This window comes from Cariama cristata, unplaced genomic scaffold (genome assembly GCF_000690535.1).
Source record: "Cariama cristata isolate BGI_N322 unplaced genomic scaffold, ASM69053v1 scaffold5577, whole genome shotgun sequence".
Lineage (NCBI taxonomy): Eukaryota > Metazoa > Chordata > Aves > Cariamiformes > Cariamidae > Cariama > Cariama cristata.
In genome coordinates, this window is record NW_009626991.1 from 71366 (window position 1) to 97994 (window position 26629).

General features: G+C 37.5%; 1 protein-coding gene across 1 annotated transcript in view; it reads right to left on the bottom strand.

Annotated features, from left to right (window-relative positions):
• Positions 1-1085: 1085 nt before the first annotated feature.
• Positions 1086-26629, bottom strand: part of LOC104164817 (receptor-type tyrosine-protein phosphatase N2-like) — a gene marked incomplete at both ends in the record, with an annotated part of 52296 nt that continues 26752 nt past the window's right edge. Inside the window, 4 exons of the mRNA XM_009704267.1 lie at positions 1086-1172; positions 22273-22646; positions 24489-24529; positions 25883-26137. Of these exons, the coding sequence (XP_009702569.1) occupies positions 1086-1172; positions 22273-22646; positions 24489-24529; positions 25883-26137 (757 nt within the window). The remainder of the gene's footprint in view (positions 1173-22272; positions 22647-24488; positions 24530-25882; positions 26138-26629) is intronic.

A 26629-nucleotide genomic window follows, 5' to 3' on the forward strand; every position in this document is an offset into this window, starting at 1 on the left:
TCCTTCTAAACAACTAAAGCCAATATGCCTGGTATTTGTCAGGTTTCTAAAAAGATTTTCTCACCAGTAGTCTATTTCTCCTCATATATACAGTAATAGAAGGGCTAGATTTTTTTTTTTCTCAAATAATAATAAACACTTCCACTAAAGATGAAACATCTTTAGACTACGGCTTAAAATACAGTATTAAACGATGAAGTACATTCACTGGAACTGAAGGTTAAACAAAAGCTGATGGCAGGACAAGTAAGGCTGAGAAAGATGCTGCACTTCAGCAAATCAACTCATGGGCCAAAACAAGCAGCCCCAAACCCTCTGAAACATAGGCAGGAACTGGATGCTACCCAGACACTAGTTATTTTCTGTGCACCAAGATGTGACTTCTTTCCAGCAAGCTGTCAAAACCCTCCCACGGTTGACCCTTCTTTTCCATTACTTTTCTATCAAACTATTTTTACATTCTCTTTTACAGAGAAAGAATTAAGTTTTGTGAAGTAAATGTTCCTACTGAAATGATTTCAGAAAATTCCCAATCTAAAAATTTTTACAGGACATGGCAAATCAGCCTCCTAGTTCAGGAGATTAACATGCAGAGCATTCATCAGTATGAATCATATGAAGAAAAATAGCAGCTCGACATAGCTGAACTCCCTGTGACTTGTTAAATGAGTATCTGATCAAGCAGCACGACCTAGTGCGCCACATACCAGACTCAAAGCCAGGGACCCAAGTTCTTACCCATCTCTGACGTTGTTCTCCCCCTCAGCAACGCTGGGTATAATGACCCTTCACAAGACTTTCCTTACCTAGAAACTGTTAAGTAAGGTTGGCAATATTTTTACAGCACTTTGAGCAGATGATTTTTTCCCTATGGAAGCATAGATAAAATCTGTCTTTACAATTTTTTCAAAATAATTTGTTCCTCTGTGTAGGGGACATTATAAAGATCATTACAATATTCTTTTTTGTCTCTTACACACTCATTAACTTTGGCATTAAAGAGTAGATATTTCCTTGTAAGACAAACTATTAAAAAATAATGAGAAATCCAATAAAATAAAAAGGGGCAAATTCCATGTACGTACTTGACATCATCGAAGGCACTCATCTGCAGCTTTAGGAGATCTGCCACTTCCTTTATTAACTCCAAGCCCTTTTCCACACTCAGGGGGCTGTTGAAAGGGAGCAAGAAAACAGAGCATTACGAAAATGGAACTCATCAATACTTGAGAGGCTAAAAGTCCCAAAAGAGTTATCACCTTGGCCTCTTAGAGTCTGAAAGCCACCACTAACTGTATTCCTGTCACATAGTGATCGTGATATCAAGGGAATTGGGATCAGGTGCTTCTTCAGGCATGATGAATCACCTGAATTTTCCAGCAATAAGACAAACAATAAGGTGTAAATGGAATTGTTAGGAAGTGTAATGGGCCCATGATGCAGCAACCAGTTCATCTCAGTCCTCAATAAAAAATGTAATAAAGTAAAAGGACAGAAAGAGAGAAAAGGATTGACGAAACAAGGAGGGAAACAAACAATGAAAGTCAAATTGCAGGCTCAGTATCAAACAGACAAGGGAGAAGCATATTTTTAAATTCATTAGTTTTTAAAATGAATCTTCGCCCAGTGAAAGGATACAAAATTATTATGGATTTGAAAGTAAACAATGGAGCAAGGCACACAGTCCAGCGGACCCTGATTAGATACATAGGATTTAGTTTGGTGTGTGCATGCACTGCTGACAGAATCCACTTTAAATCTTTTTAACCTTTGTCAATGCCACATTTACATTTTTTAATTCAGAAAACAGGTTGCAATCAAGCCTAACACAAGAGGACTGCTATCATTTAAAAAGGCACTTATCTAGATGCAAAATTTATATTTGAAAAAAATTCAGGTTATTAGATTTGTTACAACTCTAAAGACGCATTAAGAACATTCTGTCTCTAGTATACGGATCCTACCTTGTTTAGCTGTTGTTCAATACTGTGGAACCAAATACAAAAGTATTATGAAAGTAGAAAGATAAGGAAATGATATAACAATGTCCAGCCAGAACAACAGATGAAACATTCTCTGTCTAAATTGTGATTACAGAATTATTCTCAACATAGATCATAAAATTAAAGATCATAAAATTAAACCTTACAAGCTTGATACTTATGTAACTTATGCTACAGTAAATCAGAAATAACTTTGATGAGACTAACCTGGGGGAAAAAAGATTCTGTATTTTTTCCTTCAAGAACTTCTAACAAGTAGGAGAAGGAGGTGTCATGTATTAGACATGATCTTTTCAACTGGACTAAAGGGGAAAAAAGATTTTTTCAAATCTCCGTACCTAGGTTATTATTTCTGCTTCACAGTGAAAGTTCTTGAATCTAATTTTATATCATGGTAATCATCGCCATAATTTTATTTATTGTCTGCAATGAGCACTGTTATTTATTTATTTATTGCACTAGGTTCTGCATACACTGCCCTAAGGGCACCTCTATTTAAATAATGGGATGTCTCATGTGGATCTTGGTTAGGATGGAATTGCTCAACCTCCCTTCATGTTACTAACCCAAAATGCTCAAGAGACCTCCTGTCACACAAGCAGAGGTAGCCCCTCAAGGCATCAGATAAATTTAGAGTTTTTCTAGATGTCTAAGACAGAAATGTTCTTGTGTGAAAGTAACAAAAGAATCTGATTGTTTCTGTAAGGAAAAAAATGTACTATAGATTATTCATAAACCCCCTATATTTCAAGGACTGACAGTGGGTAGAAATGTGATTATTCCCATCACTATAAAAGCAGATTGTCATAGTGACTCAGGGGCTTATGTGTTAATTAAATCTTTTCTCCCAAAGATGTTGGCTTAAATTTTATGGAAATGATTGGTGTCAGCAAGTGGGCTTTTACTGTAATAGCAAGTATATGCAATGGTGCAGGCAAAGTCTGCTGCGTACATTGGTGTCATTTTTTTACCAACAGAGTCTCATTTGTAAAAGCTCAACCTCCTACTCACTGCTTACCCTCCCTCCCCTGAAAAAGCATTTCACCAGCTTCAAAAACAATGTATGCTGCTACAAGCCAATGCAGCAACGGTAACAGGGGACATAATCAGAACATTTCAATGCTACAACCCAGCAAGAATGCTGGAGGAAAATGGGAGAGAAAACAGTGCTGGAAGGCCATTCTTTTGCAAGCCTGAGCATCCAGGAGTAGCCTTAGTAATTCCCATCCAATACCAAACTGAAACACATAGGTTCACAAACTCACATGCAGTTTGTTAGGCTAAGAAATTGTCATTCACAATGGCACAGGAAAGCTGCAGAACCAGTACTCTTTGGTACCAGTACTACTGTTGATCACAGTATCACATTTGAGGACTCACAATAACAATTATTAAGTTATATCATGCTATTTTCCAATGCAACTTTTCCAACTTCTTAACATTGATACATACTAGTGCTGTTTATTACAGTTCTGTGACAGTTGTATTGTAGGAGAGTCGAATATTCAAAACCTTCTCTAAAAAAGCCAGAACATCATTCTCCATGCTCTATTTCTGCTTTGCTTTTGTTTAGTGTTGCATTTTTCTCAGTGTTGCGTGGTTTGTACAGTGATAGCCTTTAGCTTTGTTTACACAGACAGAATACACCGTTCCCACCAGTACAGTTTTAAGCAAACTAGCCTACCCTGCAACAGCACCGTGCACCGACACCATCCATCTGATTTCAGGTTTACACAAGGACAGTCACCAGACAATAACTTGCAAACATCACCTATCCTCCTACCCATGGTCCTCCCACACGTCCCCAGTGCAAGCACACAGTACCCGTGGAACAGGTGCTATTTGTGATTTTTCACGTACTATGCTTGGTTTTTGGCTTGCCTGATTCAGTCCTATATGGGAAGAAGTTTCTGTATTACAGAGTGGGTTTTTTCTTGTGAATATGATTCACCTATTAATTGTGAGGATTCAACAACTATGGAATTAATTCAAAGGAAAGTGTTACATAAATCAAGAAAGACAGACAAAAAATAGTTGTTCAGACAAGGAAGAAATAGTGAGATACTCCAGATAGAAATTGTAACAGTAGAAAGAAGACTCTTTAGATAACCCTGATGATGAAACTATTTTATCAAGGCCAAAGACTTGGAGGAAAGCTAATGGTGGGGGTAGGGTTCACACTACTTAGTCTGAACTGTCAAGAGCATCATTTCAGTTCCCTATAGTGGAGGAGGAGAGAGGGAAACATCTTTTTGGTGATGGGTCTTGCTGGCCCTTGGAGCAGCACGGCACAGAGTGAGTCTCTGGGCCACGGCCCCTCAACTTCCAGACATGCTACAACAGAGGTCCAACACATATGCATTTTCTTTTGGGAGCCTGTGATAACACATTTCAGTACACCAGTAATGGTGAACAGTTTAAAGAGAAATCACAACTTACATAGGTCTCAAAGATACAAAACATGTACTGGAAAAAAACAAAAGCAGCACAAGGCCTACCCATGGATGCTATTTATGTTTCGCAAGTTCTCTTGAGGCCAGCTAACCCTATCTATGTCAAAGAAAATTAATGGCTCCTGCAGTGTCTTTAACAGTCCTTCTTGATTTTATCACCATTTCTTTTGGTTGCCTTAAAGGTTTTGATCACCTTCAATCTAGATTTTGGCCTTAAGAAGAAGGAACTATTGGATGGCATAGCATCCTTTTGCAGACCACATAGCTGTTGCCAGCTGAGATCCTGAGACAGCGGTTACTTTGGGTTTCCTACCTTTGCTCTCATTTCACTTGCTGTAGATTTCTCTTTTGCACCTTCTTTCAAGTTAACTGTGCTAAGATATGATAATAGCAGATAAAACAAAACGTAATACATCTCAGAGTTTAAAATAATTCTTTTGAGGTCCTTTTTAGGTTTCCATCTCCAGTTGGAAGATGAAAAGAGAGTCAGAAAGTATAGAAAATTCATGTATAACTAGCTTTCCTCGATTGCTTTATCTTCTAATGCCATCTCTATCTGTGAGTGCCAGCTTAAATATTATTTTCAGCTGACAGATTCAGACCCTACTGAACCAGTAACAGAACTCTGTCTCACTCAGATGCCGATCTCTATCTCATATTATTTGTAGAATATACTTTGTTTGACAGGTTAACGACAATGAAGAAATAAATGGGAAATTAAATATAAATATTTCCTTTGGGGTTTATGTAGATACATATAGTTTTAAAGTCTGGCAGAGTGTCATCTGCAAAATATTTCACTGCTGCTTTTGTTTAATCTCAATTTTCAGGGCACAGTTCTTGCACTAAACTAGTTATACCTGCTGGAGCATATGGCTTATATCTCTGCTAAAAATGGCCAATGTTATATGGTAGTAATACATTATCCCTTCAGAAGAGATGACTCCCCAGCTCAGTGAAAGACTCTGATGTCATGATTTAACATCATGACATAACCACGAAAAATTTCCTATCCATTTTCACCATGTGAAAAATAAATAATCCAATCCATACCTACTTGTCTGAGCTAAAATAATCACAAGCCAATCAGCTCCCTACAACTTCATCAGGAGTTTTGTCTAACAAATTAAAAAAAGCAGATCTAGACTATAAAGCTATCTTATTTAGAGGTGAATCTGAAATGAAAGTACAGGAATAAATATCTCTTAACTTTAGTGTGAGCTGCTGAGCACTTCCGAAAACCAGCATAAACAGTGTAATCCATTTAAATGCTCAGGAGTGGATTTGGGAGCCCAACTTTATGTAACTGTTTGTTAAAATGTTTCCACAAAGTTCTGGACATTGAACACAGGAAAATTACATTGCTTGGTGAAAAAAATATTCTGTATCTTCCAATATCTACATCCTTCCCAGTGAGTGAGTTGAAAACAGAAATATTTTAAGGAACAATCCACTTACAGAGGTAATTTAAATAACAGAATTTTGGATTATAATCTTCCTCTGCTATTGTCTATTAAAGATTTAACTTCATTTGCTCAATTTACAAGAAAAATATAGTGATCAGGAGTCATTTCTAAAATCTGGTCCCAGAAAGCTGGCGCAACTTGGAACAATCCCATTAAGTGATTTTCTTCTCAGTCACTGCTACAAAATGTGTAAAATTTGCTAGCCATTTTTTAAAATCTGTCTATACAATCCCACTGTCTTCAGTGGTTTTATACATAAGTCAGAGAATATCCCTTGCTGAACAAATTATGAATGAGGAACAGAATATATCTTCATCTGGAAGAGGCCTACCAAGTTATCCTGGTCACGACATCTTCCTGACCCTCAATTTCACTATCCGTAAAATGAAGGCAATGATACCAACTTACTTTGTCAGATGCCTAGTACTGTTATATAAAAGACTGTTATTATTTGACTTGCATATCTTCTGGATCTACAAATAGAAAGAGCAGCACTATTGGCTGTCCCTAAAGGCTACATATGTTTCTCCCTACCAAACATGGAGAAGATGTAGTAGCGAATATCACATAACCTGAAAATTAACTTTGAGTTATAATAAAAACTTCCCTCATTCCCCTACCAAAAATTTTGTTCCAAACTTTTTCAGCATAGGAGATCTGACTGGTTTGCAAGCATATTTAGAGCACCCAGGTCCAGGTGAAGATAACTTCTCTGCCACTGGTGAGTTAGTCACCTTGCAAATGCCTGCAGTGAGCAAACGGAGTAGGAGGCAAGAGTCTTACGGACCAGACATGCCTCACGAATGGCCAATTAGACTGCTCCAGCAAAAGAGGTAGTGCTGAAAATTGGATGCTGATCTCAAGACCAGTTCAGCCTCATGCTGCAATTATCCCAACAATGCTACAAATTGATGCCACGTTTCCAAGAAATTCCCAAGGTAAACTACAAATCTGATGAGTGAGAACAACCACTTTAAATAGTGGACTGTCTATTTTTGACCTGGCCCTAATGATTTATGCATTCAAGGCTCAAAGCTTGCCCTTCTGGTTAAAGAACAAGAAGGGAACATGTAAATGAAGGAACAGGAGGAGTTCTGCAGGGAGTGACACTAGCAGCATGGCCAGCTCTGCATGCTGAGCTAAATGGAGCTCAAACTCTAAGCCAGTGGGCAATGTCAAAGGGAACAAGAGGACAAACAGAAGTAAACAATGATGAAAACTGTATGTTCTGTATTTCCTGACATCCCTGTCAAAACAATTCCAGAAACTGATCCATTTTGGTAGTGAAAAATTTGATCCAGTTATACAGATTGCTTGATTGCTAGCATTTGCTAAGCCTGCTCCCAGTCCAAGGAGAGCAACATGTAGCTCAATGTTACACGGAGGTTATGTCAGTCTCACAAGCAGTTGCTCTCATTTGCTTTTCCTCCTCCCAATTGCCAAGTGTCTTCGGAAATCCACTTACTGAACTCTGAAAGCTCCCTTAGTGCCGTCATTCAAATTATGTACCATCTTTACCAGACTGTACCTAGTGCCCTTCCAATACTCTGTTTAGCAATTGTAATGCAGCACTATAATGGACGTCCAGTCAGCCCTGTCAGATTAGTTCAATTGAATCATTTTCTGCAAAAATGAAGAATAATCTACAGTACAGAAATAGGCCTGACACTGGGAATTGCACTCCTTAAACCTAAATGTCAGTCTAATCCCCAGTGAAATCTTAAGTAAGATAGGGTTCAATCCACCTAAAATTTGCTTAAATCGAGACACAGACCATGAAGGCCAGTTTGTCCATTTTTAAGAGTGCTGAGCACTGCACTAAAATTGCAATGCATTTCTCTATGGCTTGAAAGTTGCCTGAGTGCTTAACTACTGTCCTCCTGGCAGTATCAGAAAGTGCATTTTCTAGGGAGATAAAAGCCACTCTCACACCCAGCCTCTCTTCTGCTATCCAAACTCAAGCACAGTGACATCTCTACTCCACCTGTTTTCCCTGGAGAAGGTTCAAAAGTTTGGCTACACCTGTGTTCAGCTTGAATAGTATTGAATCCACATCTCAACCAGAGGAAGGTAGAACCTGAACCAGCGCCTAGGACTTTTGGGGAGGAGGTATTTTTTATTTAGACTATTCTTCACTTTAAAAACACTTTCAATATTTACTAATGTAAAATGCACATGTGCTTGAAAACTAAGTTTGGACCAGCAGTCTTTCCTCCTGAGTGCTTCAAGTTGAGAGTAATGTTCTCTCTTGCATGTTGTTTATCCTTCTCTGTTGGTTTTATGCCTGAAGATGAACTGCTGGGCCATCAAGAGGATGATGGACAGTGCTATCACTCAGGGCTGGTACACAGACCACTGTCCTAGGGTGCTGTAGTTAAAACTGCTCAGACTAACTTCAGTCAGATCTCTTCCATCTGCTGCTTCACTTTCTAACCTCTGCAGTAATAAGCAGAAGACAGGCAGAAGATACTACACACGGTGCCTTTCAGCAGAGGAGCACTAAACACACTGGATCCCAGAATATCCTACTTGTCCGGCATGTCTCAGTGAAACAGGGAGATTCCTTGCAGTCTGGGCTGTCTTCTGAAGTCTCCAAAAGTCCCTTCTAACCAGTGGAGGAAAGGAGGTGCCTAACCTCCCTGTGTGGGTATGTCTTCACTTGTGTCTCAGGGAGCTCAATGATGTCAAATGAAGTGGATGACATCCCCATCTTTGGGGAAGATGTGCAGCATCCAGCAGCTCTAAGGTTGGCACCTAAGTGAGGCACAGTCTGGCTTTCACCCTAAATTCTGAAATAACTGCATTTCTGCTTTAAACCTAGAAATATGCCCTAAAGAGAAAAGTTATTAGCCATAAGGATAACAAGACAGATAGCCAACACTCTTGAAAACAGAAGTTGAATTAACTAAATCTGGTGAAGAATTTAATTTCAGTAATCAACTTTGATCAGACAATGAGAGGTACATGCAGATTATGCCCTGCGAGTGAAAGTGTTGGGTTAGTACTGTAAGATTCTTTCTCAGTTGAGTCTTTACCCCACAGATTCGCATGTTAGCAAAAATAATCTACGAGAAGACTTAGTCTGATAATCGCCTGGATGGGTTCACCAAAGATCAGTGTCTTGTAGTGGGGTTAATTTGCTCTAGAAGCTAATCTAAGGCTTGAGCTGACATAATTTTGTTGCTCCTGCCTATCTCTGTATTTGGTTTGAGTGTTTATATCTAAGATTTTTTAACAGTTGTTCACTTAGTAGGCACACACAGGAGCTTCCTTCATGTTGAAGATTTTCTTTTTTAGTACTGATTCTAGGTACTTTTTTTTTACTCTAGTCTTTTTAAATATTGAATTTTAAGAAAGATGCATTTCATAGTTTAAAATAATTATTTAAGAAATTTGCACCTGGCCATTTTTCAATAATGTATTGACATCAAATTGACTTCCCCTCACTGACAGTGCAACAGTCTATAACAGTATCACTTTCTTAATATGCAGTACAGTCTCCTTAGTACTGCAGATAAAAAGCTAAACCTAAAAAAAAAAAAACCAAAGTTCAGAAATATGGGTCTGGAATACCATATGGAATGTTTTAGAGAGTCAAATAAAGAGGTTACATATAAGATGCATAATGTGGAGAACTAGTTTTCTCTGGCTGCTAAAATTGTTTGGCAGCAGCATGGGCATTGACTAGGGTGCAGGCAAACTCCCTGCTGATCGGAAGCTTGGAGGAGCAGCCCAGCCAGCTCCAACACAAGGTCTTATCCCCCCCTCCACGCCTGGAAAAGAGCAGATATATTTGTCACAGGGCTCAGGCTGAGCGACAAGACTCTGAGATCTATGGAGGTATTTCAGAGCTTCTTTAAAATGACTTACAGATATGCAAGGATCTGTCTGTTTGCTTGTTATTTGCGCTAATATAAAAGATTAAATCCAGTAGAGGGGGTCTATTTGAACAGGTGACAGTAGCTTCAGCACTTTTAACCACCCACCTTCATGGGTCAGTATCAGGCCTGATGCCTTTCACACTGTATCTCCACTCTCAGTGCATTGCTTGGGAAGGAGAAGCAGAGGAGCCAGAATGCCCGAACTTGAGCACTGCCTCTTCGTGGGCAAGGGGCTGGTGCACACCAGCTATAACTGCTTTGCCTGCTAAAAGGTGTCAAGAGAAAAGGGTAAAGAGGGGGAAAGCAATTTCCAGTTCCTGCTGCTGGGATCAAGAAGGAGTGAGAAGAGCAATTGCTGAAGGGAGCACATCCCCAGCAGTACATACTAACCCCAGACCTTGAGTCTGTTCTCAGCAGCAGCCACCGGCACAAGACTGGAGGTTATTTTAAACCAACTCAGACCTGCTACTGCCTGATTTTCTCAAGCCAGCAGTAAATACAGGAGAGTCCAAAAATAAGACCTAAGAAATAAAATAACATCCAAGATAATTCTGGAAAAGTTCTGAAGGAGGGTGAGAGAAGTTGTCAGCTGAGAAATATCTCTGTAAGAACTACCTAAGGAGCAGTCTACTCTGGGAAAAACAATGCTGTGACAGACAGAAACCATTAGTTCTTTTTTTTTTTTTTTTTGTCTTGGGCACTGTTGTGTTCACACTGCTAAAAATCAAGAAAGAATGACGTTAAAAAAGTTGTCCAGGAACAGTCTTCAACATTGGCCTCAATTCCCTGAGACAAAACTTGAAAGGTGTGAGAGTTGCTATGAAATTGCCAGTATTCAGGCAGTTGCCCAAAGCCCATTTGAAAAGCAGTAAAACACTCATATTCTATCCCAGGAGTACTAGGGACACCTGACTAAATAAATGAGAATATTATACATGAAAAGACCAGATTCCAATTGATTCAGTATCTGACTCCAGTGGTCAGATACAAGAATGATGCCATTTTATCCTGATATGAACCTCATGAAACACATGAACCTCGTGTTTCCAGATTGGGATGATAATCTTAGCCATGCACTCTATTTCCACATGCATCGACGGCACTGCAGCCTAGGTAAAGAACAGAGAGAGATCAGGAATCAGTCCCTCTTGCCTTATATCCTGCAGCAAGAGTATTCCTCCCAAAAATAAAGAAGTAAGATTATGGTATAATTCTACAAACAATTAGTTAATGTGATTATGTATATGCTCATTACTTACAAAAATCTCTCTCTTTCAAAAAAATCTACTGTTGAACTCTTGACATCAGTGATACCTATTAGGCTAGTTTGTGTTTTAGAAATACACAGCAGGAAAATGGGCAACTGACTTCAGGATTTGCATGCCTTCTTTTAAATTTTCAAGTCTGAAAATATGTGCCACCATACCAAGGGCAGGATTCATGTATCTAAATGCAGCAAATCTTTTCTTCAAAATTTTCCACAGCCTCAGAGCCCAGACTATGACGAGTTTTAAGAATATCTTTTCTTTTTTTTTTTTTTCCCCCAAAAAGAACTATTTTTGTTAATGTCTATTATTCTGTCACACTTATTCCAGCTGAATTTCATCTACCATTGTGCTCCTTAATCCCTCAATGTATTTAAATCCATCTGGAATTTTTCTAAATCCTCCACAGTTCTTCCTAACAGAGACAATTTGCCCATGGGGTACCACTAATCTCTCTACACACTGAGAAGCAGCAGCTCATGACGAATCTTTCTCTCCTATCTCATAACCAGTTCTTAATCCACAGTGACACCCTGGCCCTTGCTCTGTGACTCACTCTCCTTAACGTTGGTATGAAGAGCATCCCATTTATCTCCCGTTGATTTGAAGGGTAGGTACAACTTGCAGTTTTGCTGCAACAGCAGCTTTTCTCCCAGGAGAGTCTGATGTATCTCATGAGAAAGTGATTCGCTCCTGAGGGTCTTCCAGGCACAGTGCTGCCACGAAAGAGAAGAGAGGGTCCCTGGCACTGCCTCCTGGAGGTTGAAGCTCAGTGGCCTTCAGATATAAATAGCCAAGACTTAAAATGTGAATAGTAGCTTATCATTGATGTGGTCTCAGACTTGGTGATCACAGCACTTCTCCACTTCAGAGATGCTGAAAATAACACCAGCAAAGCTTTTATTTTAAGGACGCAATTTAATTATTTTGTTTTTATCTTTTCTCTTTTTTTTTCCCTTCTTTTTTTTTTTTCTGCTAAGATTAGTAAATTTTTTAACAAGCAACATAATGGGAAACTCAGCTACTGAAGTATGAAATAGAAGGATTTGAACCTCTCTGTGTGCAAATTTCAGTAGTAACTGAACTATGGAAGAGCTGCTGATGCCATCACAATAAATAGATGTAGCTTTACCAAGATTCCTCAAGAGATTTACACTCCCCTCTTTCCACTGACTTCTGTCTCCTGGGAATTGGCTTCACAGCACTTTCTAGCACACCAACATCACTATTCTTTGACCTGAATGGTCAGTTACCAAACCTGGCTGATTTAGCTGCTAGCTAGCTACCAATATCTGAGCCACATGCCCTACAACCCAGAGGAAAGATGTTGAGTTTGCCTAAGGAAGGAATGAATGGTGCATGGTGTCATCTACACATGCCCCATAGAAGGAGTGAGTGTTCCTGCCACCTTAGGTAGCACACAGCATGTCAGAGAAGACATGGCAACACAGTGACATGACTCTCTCATCCTCATCAGGTTGGCAACCACTGGTATAAAGCTATTGAATCCAACCTTCTTCAACTCCTGCTTCTCTTTTTCTAGACATAAAGGAATTCTCACTCATCACAAGATACATATTATCCATATAAGGGAGAAGAAATGGAGAAAGAAGAAATTAGAGTGGTTTGCTGCAGGTCACAGAGGAGGTAAGTGGCATAGCAAGGACTACTGGGAATACATTAATATCAAAGTAATTTATAGTGTTGCCATTAAATTCTTTCTGAGCCTACCAAACCTAAAAAAATGAACATTTACACACCAAAACTGTATTTATTTCTCTTGTCTGGAAGGGTCCCTGACAGTAACTCATCCAATAATCTGTAATGAAAGTCCTGGGCACTGATGCTTCAAGGCCATGGTGTTATAACAGCTTGCCTTGTCTGAGTTTGAGTCTTTTGTCCAAGTTTCAGTGTGGTTTCATACATCTTGAAGGACACATCCCCAGTAAAGACTTAGAGAGGGAATGTATTTCAGCACTAAATGGATTTCATTTGGTTTGAAATTTGGCCTGTGCCTTAAATTTAGTTAAATAATGATTAATTTTTTTAATGGTTCACATTTATTCAGGATTCATGAAAGCAACCAAATAACTTTTAAGCACAGAGCTACTCACCGGATTGTTTGAGAGCTGCCTGACTTCAGAGCACTGTTACTGTAATTATTTTAAGGACACTGCAATTTTATTGCATTGGGTTGCAGTTTCATTTTTCTATGCTTGTTTCCTCAAAGGCTTTATTAGCCATAAAACGTTTTTAAGCTTACTTTTGTTTTTGACAGCTCAGCAAATTCCCACTTTCCGTAATTTTTTCCCCTATTTTCCCACCATGAGTTAGTGTGAATTTAACCTCTTAACACAAACAGATTCAAGTCCAGACCAATTTGTAACACAAATGACACATGCTAAAAATCAATGGCAGTGGTCAGACTAAGAAGGTCAGAGGAGCTAACGGCATCATGGAAACAAGAGAGTGATACAGAGAAGTCGAGAAGGATCAACTCTCTAGAGTTACAGTGGAAGTGTGACACTGCCAGCCTGTACTTGGATTACTTCAAACATGCACTACCTCCAGCTGTGTTAATAGCAACAAATTCATACAGATACTTTGTCACTAGCAGAAGCACGGAAATAATGGCAATAATCTGTGCCGTAATTGTGATGTCCTCCTTTCTGAGGCTGAAATGGACCCCACCAGCGCACTCCCTAGTGCATTTTAAGCTGAATGTTAGAAACAGTGCTGGAGTCCACTTGGCATGAACCCTGGATCTCTGATGCAAAAAAGCCTTGAAAACACAAAATTACTCCTTCATACAAGTAATGAATAAAAGAGATTGAGGATAACTGATTATACACATTGTAATGCACTTCCAACTTTTCATTCTTTCCCTTCCTTCATATCTTCCCTCTTCCTTCAAGGAAGCTTAAAGCCCAGACCAATTTATAATGCAAATGATTTAAATAAATTGACAAAGAATATCCAACAACCCAATGTTAAAAGAAAGATATTAAAGAAGCACAATAACTTCTGTAAGAGATCCAAACTTTAAGGATTTTAAAACTGAGTTTTTATAAAAATAACTCTCCACACTATTAAGAAATTAACTCTAAACTTATTTCTACAGCAGATATACTTATTCTTCAGATTGTGGCATACATTCTTCAAACAATTGCCAGTGGAAAGCCAGAATAGCTACTTGAAAGAAAAATTAAAATATTTTCTCTGTTCCAATTTATTCTCTGTGTTCTGAATTCGTCCTCACTGATTTTCTACTTATGAAATTTCATTTGTGTGAAATAAAAATGATTTAGAGTGAGATTAAAATTACTTCATTCTAATTTTAGTGGTCAGGCATTTACATTTTGTACATGTTTTCTGAGTTACAAAATTCCAAAAAAATTTTCAGGCGTGAAAATTAAATGATGGCATTTTTATATCTGAGCTTCCCAGGACTGGGCAGAGCAGCACAGATGAAAAAGTACTGGTCGATAATAGACTGCATTATGATTCAGTTTGCTGCATTCCCAGGAATCCTGATCTTTGGCTTTCTCCTTCTCACTCATTTCAAAAGCTTAAAATTCATCACTCTTTTATAATGAACTACATGGTAATTACCCAAAATACACTGGTATACTAAAAGTATTGACCATATGGTATTGTGAGATATTGTAGCATCTCAGGGTTTTAATGACTACCACTGTTTATAGAAACAAAGCACAGCTCCCAGTCCCATCTCTAGTTTGGCGATATGTGACTTGCAGCCTCAGTGGTTGAAGGTCTGTAGCCTGGAGTCAGCAGAGTGACCTGAACCCACTCACAGAGAGGTTGTGGAGTACCTGCACCTGCTGCTCTCCTGAAAGAGCCAGCGCATGATATCCGAACAAGGGATGCGAATGCCACCCAGAAGACACGGAAAGACAGATGTGGGAGTGTCTGGGAATGTCTGTTCTGGGAAACTAGGACAACAACCTTATCTGTTCAGCTAAGTGGAGAGATACAAATGTGTGCTAGGCCTTGTGGCACTACTGGGTACTCCAGGTACACTCCTACAATTACCCATTGCCTTTCATTGACTCACAGGACCAGGGTGATTCCTTGCCATTACTGTTGCTAGTGAGACAGATTGGCTGGTCACCAGCTACATCAATTCAAAATTTTGCTCTGTACGTTCCTCTAGAGGTAAAAATGCAGAGCTGGTCCCAACAGAAAGCAGAGGACAACATCTGGGGAAGTGAAGACCAAAGAGGAGGGAAAGATAGAGGCTTGGAAGGACTCTTGTAAAATGATCTACATCAGCAGGTGAGAATCACACATTCCGGGATAATGTATTTCAACAGATTTTGGAAGCACAAAAGCTAAGGGCAACAGAAGTAGAACAGACTATCATCTGAACTCTGAACATACAATAGATAAGAAGAAATTAAAAATATTCAAAGCTGAACTCTCATATTGAAAAAGAAACACCAGTATTTATTGCTCTCTATAGCAAAGCTACAGTAACTACTGTTTTTCTGTTATTTTCCTGTGCATAAATAAAAGGCATGAAGTATCATTTTCCTATGGGAATATATAATATCAGAATTAAGGCAGTTAAGCAGTAATGTGGGGGATATGATCTGTGTCACTTTCTAAGTATCACAAGGAAACTGAAGGATAAAAGAAGGAAAAATGATTTTATGTCTAGAAAACTCTAGGGAGTATGAATAATCACATGTGACGAGTTAGCCAAGGAAGATTCTAAATTTATGTCTCTCCACCAGTTATGGTGCTGAGATACAATGACAGAATTGTCTCTACTGGATAAATTCATAGGCAAGTATTTTCCATCTGTATTATTTAGGTAGGGGGTCAAGCTATGTCATCAGAAGCAAAACTTTTGGCTTTAAAATCAGTGATGGACATTTAGGAAACTTATTTATACAAGGGTAGAGACTGCTAGGGAAAGTGACAAAGTGAGGGATAAAACTGTACATCTAACTTATTTTTTAATGTGAGCAATGCTGTCCCTTGCTGATTTTAACAGACTTTAGTAGCAAGAGCTTTTCTGGTTTATGTATGTTTGTAATTTCTTTTAGTTGTTACAGCTAGTTGTAGAAGTTAAGTGAAGAATATGCACAAATCTTTTTTCCCTTGATAAAGTGCCCTTGCAGGTAGAACAACAACTCCGAAGAGGACATTGAGACATGCAGAGAAGGTCAAATCAGCGTTTCTATTTGTATATATGTATTAAAGGACAAGAACATTTTGCTATTATTTTCTAAAAAAGAGCTGAAAAGCCTCATGGAATACAAAAGCTTAGCTTCTAAGAAACATCAAGACCTTCCAGTAACAAAGAACAATAAAATCTACCATCAGCCCTGTTTTATTGCTGTAGATATTGTGATTCTTTCTCTCCTGTTTATTTTAAATTTCATTTTTAAATGCAATTAAAATGTGCTAAATATTTTAACCTGGTAGGGGAAACAAATAATGATGATCATAAAAATACAATTCTTTAATGACTTGCCTAGGAAAACAGGGAATAAACCAAGAGTTCTGTACAACCCAGCTTCAGGGTCCTAACCTGAACACAAACCTGCAGAAAGTAATCATTATATGCAAAGCAGTATCATTTATCACCTTTGTAAAGGTGAAGAAATAATATCAAGCATTTGGAATTAACCTAACCCTTCAGCACATTAAATGGGTCAGACTAATCATATTCCATAGCAATTTTATACTATGAACACAAGATCCATTTTCAGCTCTTTCACAGCATCTAAGCAGAATACCAGCTACCTCAAACTAAATGCATAGAAATGCATGTATTATCCAATTAAGTTAACATGTTGTGAACAGATTTACAGCCTATATAATTTTACATAGACCGTCTGGAATTGAGAGTTAACATATGACAAAACACGAAATATCCAGGAATTGACTAATACAACAATGCCAGAAGTTGGCTCACAAGCTAACCGAGCTGCCATGAGCTGTCTGTGATCTTGTATTTATACGAAAAACTTCAAGCACATGCATTCTGATAAATCACACAACTGGACAGGTTCCTCTGCATTGGGTGTCCAAGCACGGCTTCAGAAAAGCATGACTTGACTTTGAAGCTCGAAAGACTGTGATAAAGCAGTGAAAGGAGATGAACTTTCTACTCTCAAAGTAGGATTTTTCTTAGTGTATTTAATTCTAACTACTCAATCTCATATTCAAGAAATTGCACACCAGCTTGAGTATTTAAACTGCTGAGCATGCAGCAGCTTGCATTTAGTTTTACTGGAGGTGGTAAGAACTACATGTTCTGGAAAGTCAGGCTTCGGGTTTCCTCATGAGACACTCAGGAGGCTAAACATTGTTTAAATGTTTTGATTGTGGGATCTTGGCCCTCAGCTCAGAGCATATCCTGCCAGACAAATGGGAACGTTGGCATTTTTTCCAATCCAAAAAAAAGTTTTCCATACTTGAAGAACTAGATTTTCAGAAAATAGGAAGAGTTCTTTTGTCCAAAGGCAAAGAATTCTCTGATTTGAGAGCTCACACTGATGTATCCCCACTATAATGGAGAGGTATTTTATAACTACAGGCAAGGTAACATACAAATTAAAATAACATCCTGAAGATAACTCTGTTTTATAAGATTGCTTTAGAATTTCAGAGCTAAAATTAGAAGAAACAGGTCAAGGCAGTTACACTGAGAAAGAAAGAAACCTCTTTCACACAAATCCTATAGTGGTAGAATACCAATTTTTTGCAGGAGAAAAGAGTAAACAAAGTAAATCACCCAATTTGATTGGTTTCTCAGCATAATAAAGTGCTGAAGCAGCACAGTGGAGGATTTGCTGGACAATTTTCTACACTGAAACTGTCAATTCATTCCAAAGCTTAGCACTGATGGATATTATGGATTGGTATGGATTGCACTGCTCCAACCATCTGAAAGGTCACTCGACAAACACAGCAGGAGTGACCTATTGTTCTTGCCATTGACAATCAGACTGCCGTTTTGACAAGTCTTTAAACTATCACAAATCTTTTCTTCAAGTATTACATGGAAATGTTTATCTTTATTTTGTGGCACAATTAAAAGCTGGCATCTTAGGAGTTCACTGAAGCAGTCTTAATATCTCCTTGGATCACACTTGCAAAGGCATGGAAGCCTAAGAATCTAATAGTGAATGGATCACCCCTGACATCTGTCAACTATACCACCGAGTATAATCTTTTCAGTTCCATTTTCAGATCAGAAGGTGAAAAGAACTGAAGCTATTATCCCCAGTGTACAAATACATTGGACCACTTCCCTTTCTCACCAAAAGACCACTGTTTCAGCTGTAAAAATGAAGCTTCACTGCTCAAAAAAATCGTGGCCAATAAAAATTGATGGACTGAAACTATGACCTATTGCTTTATGGAGGAAGAAGAAAACCATACAAAGACGGAGTATTGGAAAACAAATAAGTACTTCTCATGTTCTATTTTGGCATTTCATTTCATGTGCACAAGTTAAGAGTGGATTAAAAAACCCCACCTAAATAATAATTTTAAGTTTATAATCTTAAATGTGCTAATCGTTGCAAGAAAGATACTTCACATATGAATTTGCCTAACACTCAGGCTGTTAGAAGGATTTATTTCATGCCTACCTTTAGCTTCAGCTTCCTCTCTATTTAAAATAGAGAACTTTAAAAAAGCATAAAGATCTAAACAGAAGCATAGAATTATTTCGGTTGGAAAAGGTCTTAGAGATCATCAAGTTCAACCATAAAATATCAAAGATCAGTTGTGAAATCGATTTCCTGAGTACTTAGAGACTACAATCACCTCTCAAACAGGAGTGATTTCAGACTGACATGGATTAAAGATCTGACTAGGAATAGTTCCAGCTCCTTTACTTCACTATATGAGTATAACATGCATGTACATTTATATATAAATGTGTAGCATATACCTAAGCCATTTATTAATACTATTTATTTACTGCAAACGGCCAGTAAGGTTTTCAGTACAAAAACTTAATGACACAGGAAGTTTACTAAAGAAATGCTCCTTAAAAGGACATTAAAATTTCTTTTCTGTGCAGTGATAGTTAACAAACATCCCTTTCTCTATCCTCTCTCCCCCAAGAAAAAACACAATTACAGCAACATTCATGAAAACAAGTCCTTACTGAAACTCTCAGCTGCACTGATCCAATTGCTCTATAAGGCCACTTTATATACTAAAGAAATGGTTGTGGGAAATACTAGTACATAACAGGTCCCTCAACTGCTGTAGAAAGTATTTCACTGTCCCTGCAGAGTGGAAAAGTCCATTTTTAGCATGTGGAATTTCCTGAACAGGTTTTGTTATTCTTATAAAATCCCAGAACATATATCAATTTTGTTTTGCAAAATACGGGGGTTTCATTTTACTCTTACATTTCAGATAGACCTATTCAAAACAAAAAAGTTTACCAACAACAAAAATTAAACCAGTATATTTTGGAGTTGAAATGCTGAGGGTCAAATCACTGAAGAGTTATAAATCACTGGCTAAGAACCCTGAACCAAAATATGTTTGCTGCAGATCGAATGCAACATAATCCTGGTACAAAAGGTATTTTTCCTTTAATTCCACTCAATCAGATAATTTCTCTTTAATAATTAATGCATTCTAGACTAGGAACTGAAAAAAAAGCATGAAAGCTTATTCTCTTTTTCTCTGTGGTGACTTTGGAGAAGATGACATCTAGTTGTACTCAAAGTGCTAAGAATGGAGTGAGGAGTTAAGTTTTCTGAATACAGATAGGACGTGCTTTCTGTAACGAGCTGGTTACCATTAAAAACTAAAATTGTTTTGATAAACTTACATTTTTTAATTCAAACCATTTGAAGTAGTTTCATCTAACTCATTGTAAACTTTTTCTCATTGTTTCTGAGCATTTTTAACAACATCCCAATGTTCATCTAAAAGCATTTTGCCCCAAAGTTACTAAAATTGTAACAATCTAGTATGTAAGTAAAGTACTTTTTGTCTTTCTGGTATTGGAAATGGTAAAGAAGCTGAATAAATATATGCTAAATTATACTTCCGTATATAGAGTCCTCTAGGACCAAGAACCTTTGGACAAATCACCTTCTTTAGCAAGTGTCATTGAATAATAATAGACATAATTCAGGGAAAACTCATCAGCGGGGGACTAGCTAGGAAGAAAACCAGGTAAGATGACACAGTGAAGAATCTACATAGTGTGAAGACTGAAAGTCAGAATGTCTCCCATTACATAGAGTTGTGAAAGCTCTAAGCTTTTAGAGAATTTATGAGCCAAATAAGTCTGGATGGTGAAGGGAGATGGTGTCATTAAGATACTGTTGGATATAAAGGTGCCTTCCAGACTGATGTGAGTTAAAAAGCCTGGGGGAAGTAGCACTGAGCTGGGGAAAAACTAGCTTCTACTGCTTCACATAGCATTCATAGGCAGGAACCAAGAGGAGTGGTTAAACTAGGGTATCCCATCAACTTCTGGTAGACTGGTTTCAAAAAAACAGAAAGAGACTCGTGAGTGTCCCCCTGACAGAAGGCAAATAGAAAGGTAACCTACCTGAAGGATTAAGGTATGACCTATACAAAAAACTGTAAGAATACTCTGTCATAACTAGTTTTCTACTGGAGCAGGTTCTTGAGAATAGTGAGCCTGCTAGAGGAACCAGTCAACAAAACTGAACATTACAGGAAAACAACTGGAAAGTGTAATTACAAAAGCAGTTTATAACTGGTTAAATAAATCCAAAGCACTTGGTCATTAAATAATGAATAACAGTGGCTATTGACACACAGACAAGTTAACAGAAGTATGAAGACCTCAAATCATTTGGGACTTTCCTTAAAGCACGTACTCCAAAACTCCCAAAAGGTCTTTTCTAAACTTTAGAGCTGGGTTTCTTTAGAAAGTGAATACAATTAAACACTAAAATGGTAAAAATAAAACTTAGGATGGGAAGTCATAGCAATGCAAGGATATGTTAACATAACTCCCATGGCCACTATGTCCTCAAAAGGTGAGCCCTTTCCTTCAGCATCTCTCATTCCAGTAACTAACTTTTATTTTCTGCAGGGTGACCTCTGAGGCCTTATGAGATACATTCCTTCCCTTATCTCTGAGGAGTAGGTGTTTGTTCCCTACTTTTTGAGAAGTCTCTGTCTCTGTCTGTCTCTGATGTTTGCAGGTTGCTGAGCCTCAGCTTTCACTCTCTGTCCCTCCATGCACCATATAAAATCTCTTCCCCCACAAATGGCATCCTTTCTTTGTGATCCCATCTTTCTCAAGTGTAACCCCCAGGAGAAGGCGAACAAGAAGCTGTCTCTGATACGCAGCCACATGCACTTCAAAGCAACACAGTGAGGTAAAAACAAGAATCTTCCACAATACTATTGCCTTCAATCCCATTAATAAGTTTGAGACAGTCAAAAGAATCAATTCATGCTACAGATGTTTCTGTCTCAGTTTCTCTATAATTCTGGGCAGAGAATTGTAAACCCATCCTAGAAATTCCTAATTTCTCACAGAAGATGAGTCGGGATCTCTAACCAAATATAACACTGTTCTCAGAGGGGGAAAAGGATGCAAAAGTGCCCACATTGTTCTAAACTCCTGAATGTTCCTGTAATAAACTGTGTATCACTGCGGGAAAAAAGCTGTGTTTTGAAAGTATAGTATTAAATGTCAAATTCATTAGTGACATGACCTGAAATCATTAGGTTTTTCTTTCTACACTAGCTGCATATGTGATGTTTGGATTCCTTTATGTGGTATTTTCAGATCAAAATGAAACCACAGAGAAAGTATTGTGCTTTATTATTGTGTGTCATTTTTTGAAAGAATGACTCAGGCATTGATATTTAGGCTACTTTCAAGTCAAATATTTAAAGCCCACATCCTAACCATAAGCACGCTTACTGACATATTGGAAGGTCACTGGAACATGAGAAGACAGAGAGAGGTCTAAGCAAAAGACCTACAAATGAAATACTTTCCCCATTGGAAGAAAGGCAACTGTAAGAAAATGGAACTGGTTTCTTGTATTTTCATCAAAGTGCTGAACAAGTTCCAAACAGTTTCAGATGTATTAAAAATCAGGCCTGTGGCATTTTCCTCTTGTAGATTCATATTTCATTAGGTGCAATGACTTTATCTTTTCTCCAGTTAAAAATGCCATTCAATTGGCTGCTATACTTACTCTTTCACTGTCACAATATAGCCGTATTCTTTCTCCTCAGAAGATTTCACTTCAAGTTGTAAGCCTTGTCCTGTATTTTTCTGAGGCTTTTCATAGAGGTGTCCATCCTGCATTAAAGCATTCTTAATCCAGTAGCGGGTCTTGCTCAGGTCTTTGGAGTCAGATTCGCTGTTCTTTGCAGCTGTCAATTCCCTTGAGAAAGTCTCACTTTTTACATTTTCCACACCAGCGTTTATTTCTTCTGAGGAAGAAGAGTCAGTGTCTTCAGATTTCTTGCTTTCTGTCTTAATAGATTCTTCATGTATAAGGTCTTCAGGTATATTTTCAGGTAATGCGTTCTCCTTCAAGAAGGTAACTAGTTTTGCACTGTTCTCCTGTATTAAAAGAATATTATTATTTTTAAAACTAAACACAGGAATGTTGTACTGAACCAAATCTGGCTATAATCTTTCAAACTCTTATTGATATAGTAGAGTCTATTCATGAAAATGTCGCATAGTCATTTTATTAGTTTCTATATGCTGCCACACATGTAAGAACATAACATTTATTCAGTAATAATAAAAAGCATTAAATTATGCTACTGTTTTTTTCAATAGTTTTAATAAGAGCAAAGAAATTCCATATTTAACAGTCACTTTCTTCTTCAAATATCACAGAATGTAGATAACTTTTTCTCCGTCTCGAACAACTAGAAGAAAATGCTGAGGGTAATTTCACAGTGTTAATTTTCATGTGTCTGTGTGTTTAAGTATTGACGAGAACAAAACTTTGTTATCAAACAAGTTAATGAGGGGGAGAAATAATAGAAAGATGCATCAATATGCCTAAGTGTTGGGATTGGAAACATGCATACCTCTTGGGTTTCACAAGTCATAACACAGGAAATGGAACAGATATTATATGACAAATTATATTTCACTTATTCATCTCTAGAAATTCTGACAAACTGTTTGTGAGTGATCCACTAAGCTAAACATATGATCACAGAAAAAAAAAATTAAAAATCTGTCTAATAAATTGAAACAATAAGCAAATGAGCAGAAGTCAAAACACATGCCTGGAACAATTCGTTAGCTAGTTTCATTTTATAAGTTTATTGCAGCCAAGCATTTGGGAGGAAATGACAGCTAATTGGCACTTTGTGGTCTGTTTCACAATATATTCTTTTCTATCATATCCCCTATTCAAACTGTCACAAAGAAATGTATACATGGGATCCTCTGTACATCTATTGTGAATTTAACTCTTCATTCCTTGAAGAATTCCTTGTGGCTGGTTAAAGCTCCTGCCACATTGTCCACTTGTGTGTTTTCCTTGCTTAGTAGAAGGGCAGCTACTCAAGAGATTTTACTGTGGACACAAGAGGGTTTGCCCATTTATGAGTCTTGCAGTGTTAGCTTTTGATAGAGTATACAGTAGAAGTTTCATGGCACTTTTAAAAAATATTTCTTTGAGACTTTTCTGCTCCATGCAACCCAGAAAAAGAAAGATGAATATACCTCAAAAATGGCTCTGAATATTGGACATAAGTCTATAAAATGTGATTCAAAGCTCACGAAGAGTATTGTAAAAGTAATCTGGATTAAAATCCCAAACTTGATGTTATCACCTGGGGGACAAGATGTAATGCCTAAAGCTTTTGAAATACTTCTTATAGTCAACAATTTGCAATGGTAAAGAGAAAAAGTGAAGAGTGACAGATCCCATGAAAGGAGAGGGAATTTTGAATCTCCCACTAACACATGCCCACAGATAGAATACGTTTACTCAACTGCTTCTGAAAATCAGAGAGATTATCTGAACAAGGATGCTTACATTCCCCAGAGCTAAGAGCCAAAGGACAGGTGAAAGAAGTGTGTTTTCAAGAACACCTCATTACTCAAAAGTTACTAGCCTGTGGAAAACCTTGAATTTATATGAACTTTGGGATCTGTTATGAATTTTGTCTATTTATGAATGAAAGAAAGGCAAAATAGGACTTGATTTTTGGTTTTTTGAACTGCAAAACTCATTTTGGTTAAGGTTTAAATAAATGTTCATTTAATATTTCAATGCATCAACAACAAAATGCCTATGCTATGATACTAAATTATATCCACACAAGACACAAATCAAGTCTTATATTTCAGAAGTGTGTTTTTGACCTTCACTGCATATAAAGCTGATATTTTGAGACAGAATACTTGTTTTGTTAAAAAATACTGGTACTCTACCTCTTTATCAGTTCTTGCACTGGCTTCACGCACTCCATTGTCTGTAGGATATGAAAACCACAAATGCATAGTTATGAAGGGGAAACATCATATATGAAACAAATACTGCTATTAGGCTGCTTTGTAGTGGTAGTCTTTTCATGCAATTTAAACATTAAGACATCAAAGCTGAAAGGGCAGAGTAAAGAGCACTGTATAATTCAATATTGTTAGTCTAACCCCACTTCGATAGCAAATTAATGCAAGATCAATAGACAGAGTACTTCAAGAGCCAATGTAAGAGTGTTATTTTGCTAATTAAGTGTCCAATCTTCATATCAGTTTATCAATATCTAAGAAAAAAAAAACAGTAAAATGGCTCTAGCTATCTTAATGGACATTTACACTAAAGAAAAAGGAAACATATACATCCCTCATACACATTTTTGTGGGAAACGATGACTTATTTCAATAGATATCATCTACCAAAACCATGTTATAGTTTAACTATAGTGATGCAGTTACATCATTAACCTCAGTCAAATAATGCCAGCTTTTTGGTTTATGAACTGAGTCTTATTCATCTCTCCCAGCATGATTCAGGAGAAACTCTCAAGTCTGCTCATTTTAATCTAGAAAAAGAACTGGCAATTAAAATAATCAGAATATCCCTAACTAGTAAGGATTTCAGTATATCACCATGAAAAAAGACAGTAAGTTAAAATCACTGTTTATGACATATAGCATATGTTTTTGGTGTCCTAGATATCACAATATTCCTGAAATAGAGAATGGATGAGCAGTAACTTATGGCCCCACTGTGGTATCAATTCATTAATGGCAATTACTGTAGCTCCTGAACCTGCATCACCAGGAAAACATGTGTGCATGTTTTTTACAAATAACCGTAACAACTCTTTCATTTCCCTAAGCAGAAAAGGGAACGAGTAGTTTTCTACCTGTACCTGTCTAAAACTTTCTTCTGCAAGTAACTGTAGTACATTAAAAAATTATTATCTGTAAAACATAATTTTTCCCCCACATATTTCAAAATACATTCTTGGAATATAATCATTTTTCATTATCATTTTGCTTAAACATCTCATTTTCAAGAAAGGGAAATTAGACCACACAGCATAAAGCAATTTTTATTTCAATATAATTGTGTGTGCAGGTTTATCTTGTTTGTGAAGCCTGAAGAACAAGGGTTCGCAAACAGATGCATTTTTGGTAAATAAAGTACCTGCTGTAAAAATAAAACCACAAAAAAATTCTGCAGTCTTCAGGGAAAAATACAAAAAACTTCCCTCCTGTCTTCTTTAAAACTGATTTTTAAAAGTCTAGCACTAATGTAAAACAATAAAGGAAAATTAGAGTAGTCTTCTTTTGTTGTACTTAACTCTTAGAATTAATACCTGATATATTAACACTGTTTTCCATTAAACCAGTCTGAACCTCTGCCCTTGCTCGAGCATTTCCTTTCTTCATTTGTGCTTCTGTTTTGTTGTCTTTAGTTTTTCCAGCACCCTCTTCTGTTTCTTCCTGAATGCCAATGGTTTGAAGCGCATTGGCAATAGTATCAGCGATCTCATTCAGTTCTGTTGAGCTGAGGTTCTCCACATTCACTTGGTGTTTCTCTAGGTCCTTCAACACATCTTTAATAAGTGTTTCTGGATACAAAACAACATAAGCACAAGATTTAGCTGCATACATGAAGCACATGTGCTTTATCAGTAAGTACCTTTCATTTTTGCTAAAAGATATCCTTTCCTTCATGGAAAGCGTGTGTTTACCAAGAGAGTACATACACATTCATGCTGCCATCTTTACAGAAAACACAGTGTTATAAATGGATGTTAGAGTTTGTGACAAGGTGAATCCATGTCAGGCATTGGGGGATGTATGTCGCTACAACCCAGCAAAGTTGTCCTAGAGAGAGGGGTATAAAACTGTTCACTTTTTCTTTACAAGAAGATCATTGTTTCCTAGTCTAAACTGATTCAAAATACTGAAGACAAGTGTTAAGGTAGCTTAACTTTTTTTTAACTGCACTAGGATAGCGCAAATAACGCTACTGTTTATTAGAGATCAGGTTTGTTTGGTTTTTGCAAGGTAAATAGCTACATAGAGTTTGGGGGGGGGGGGGGGGGGGACGCGACTAT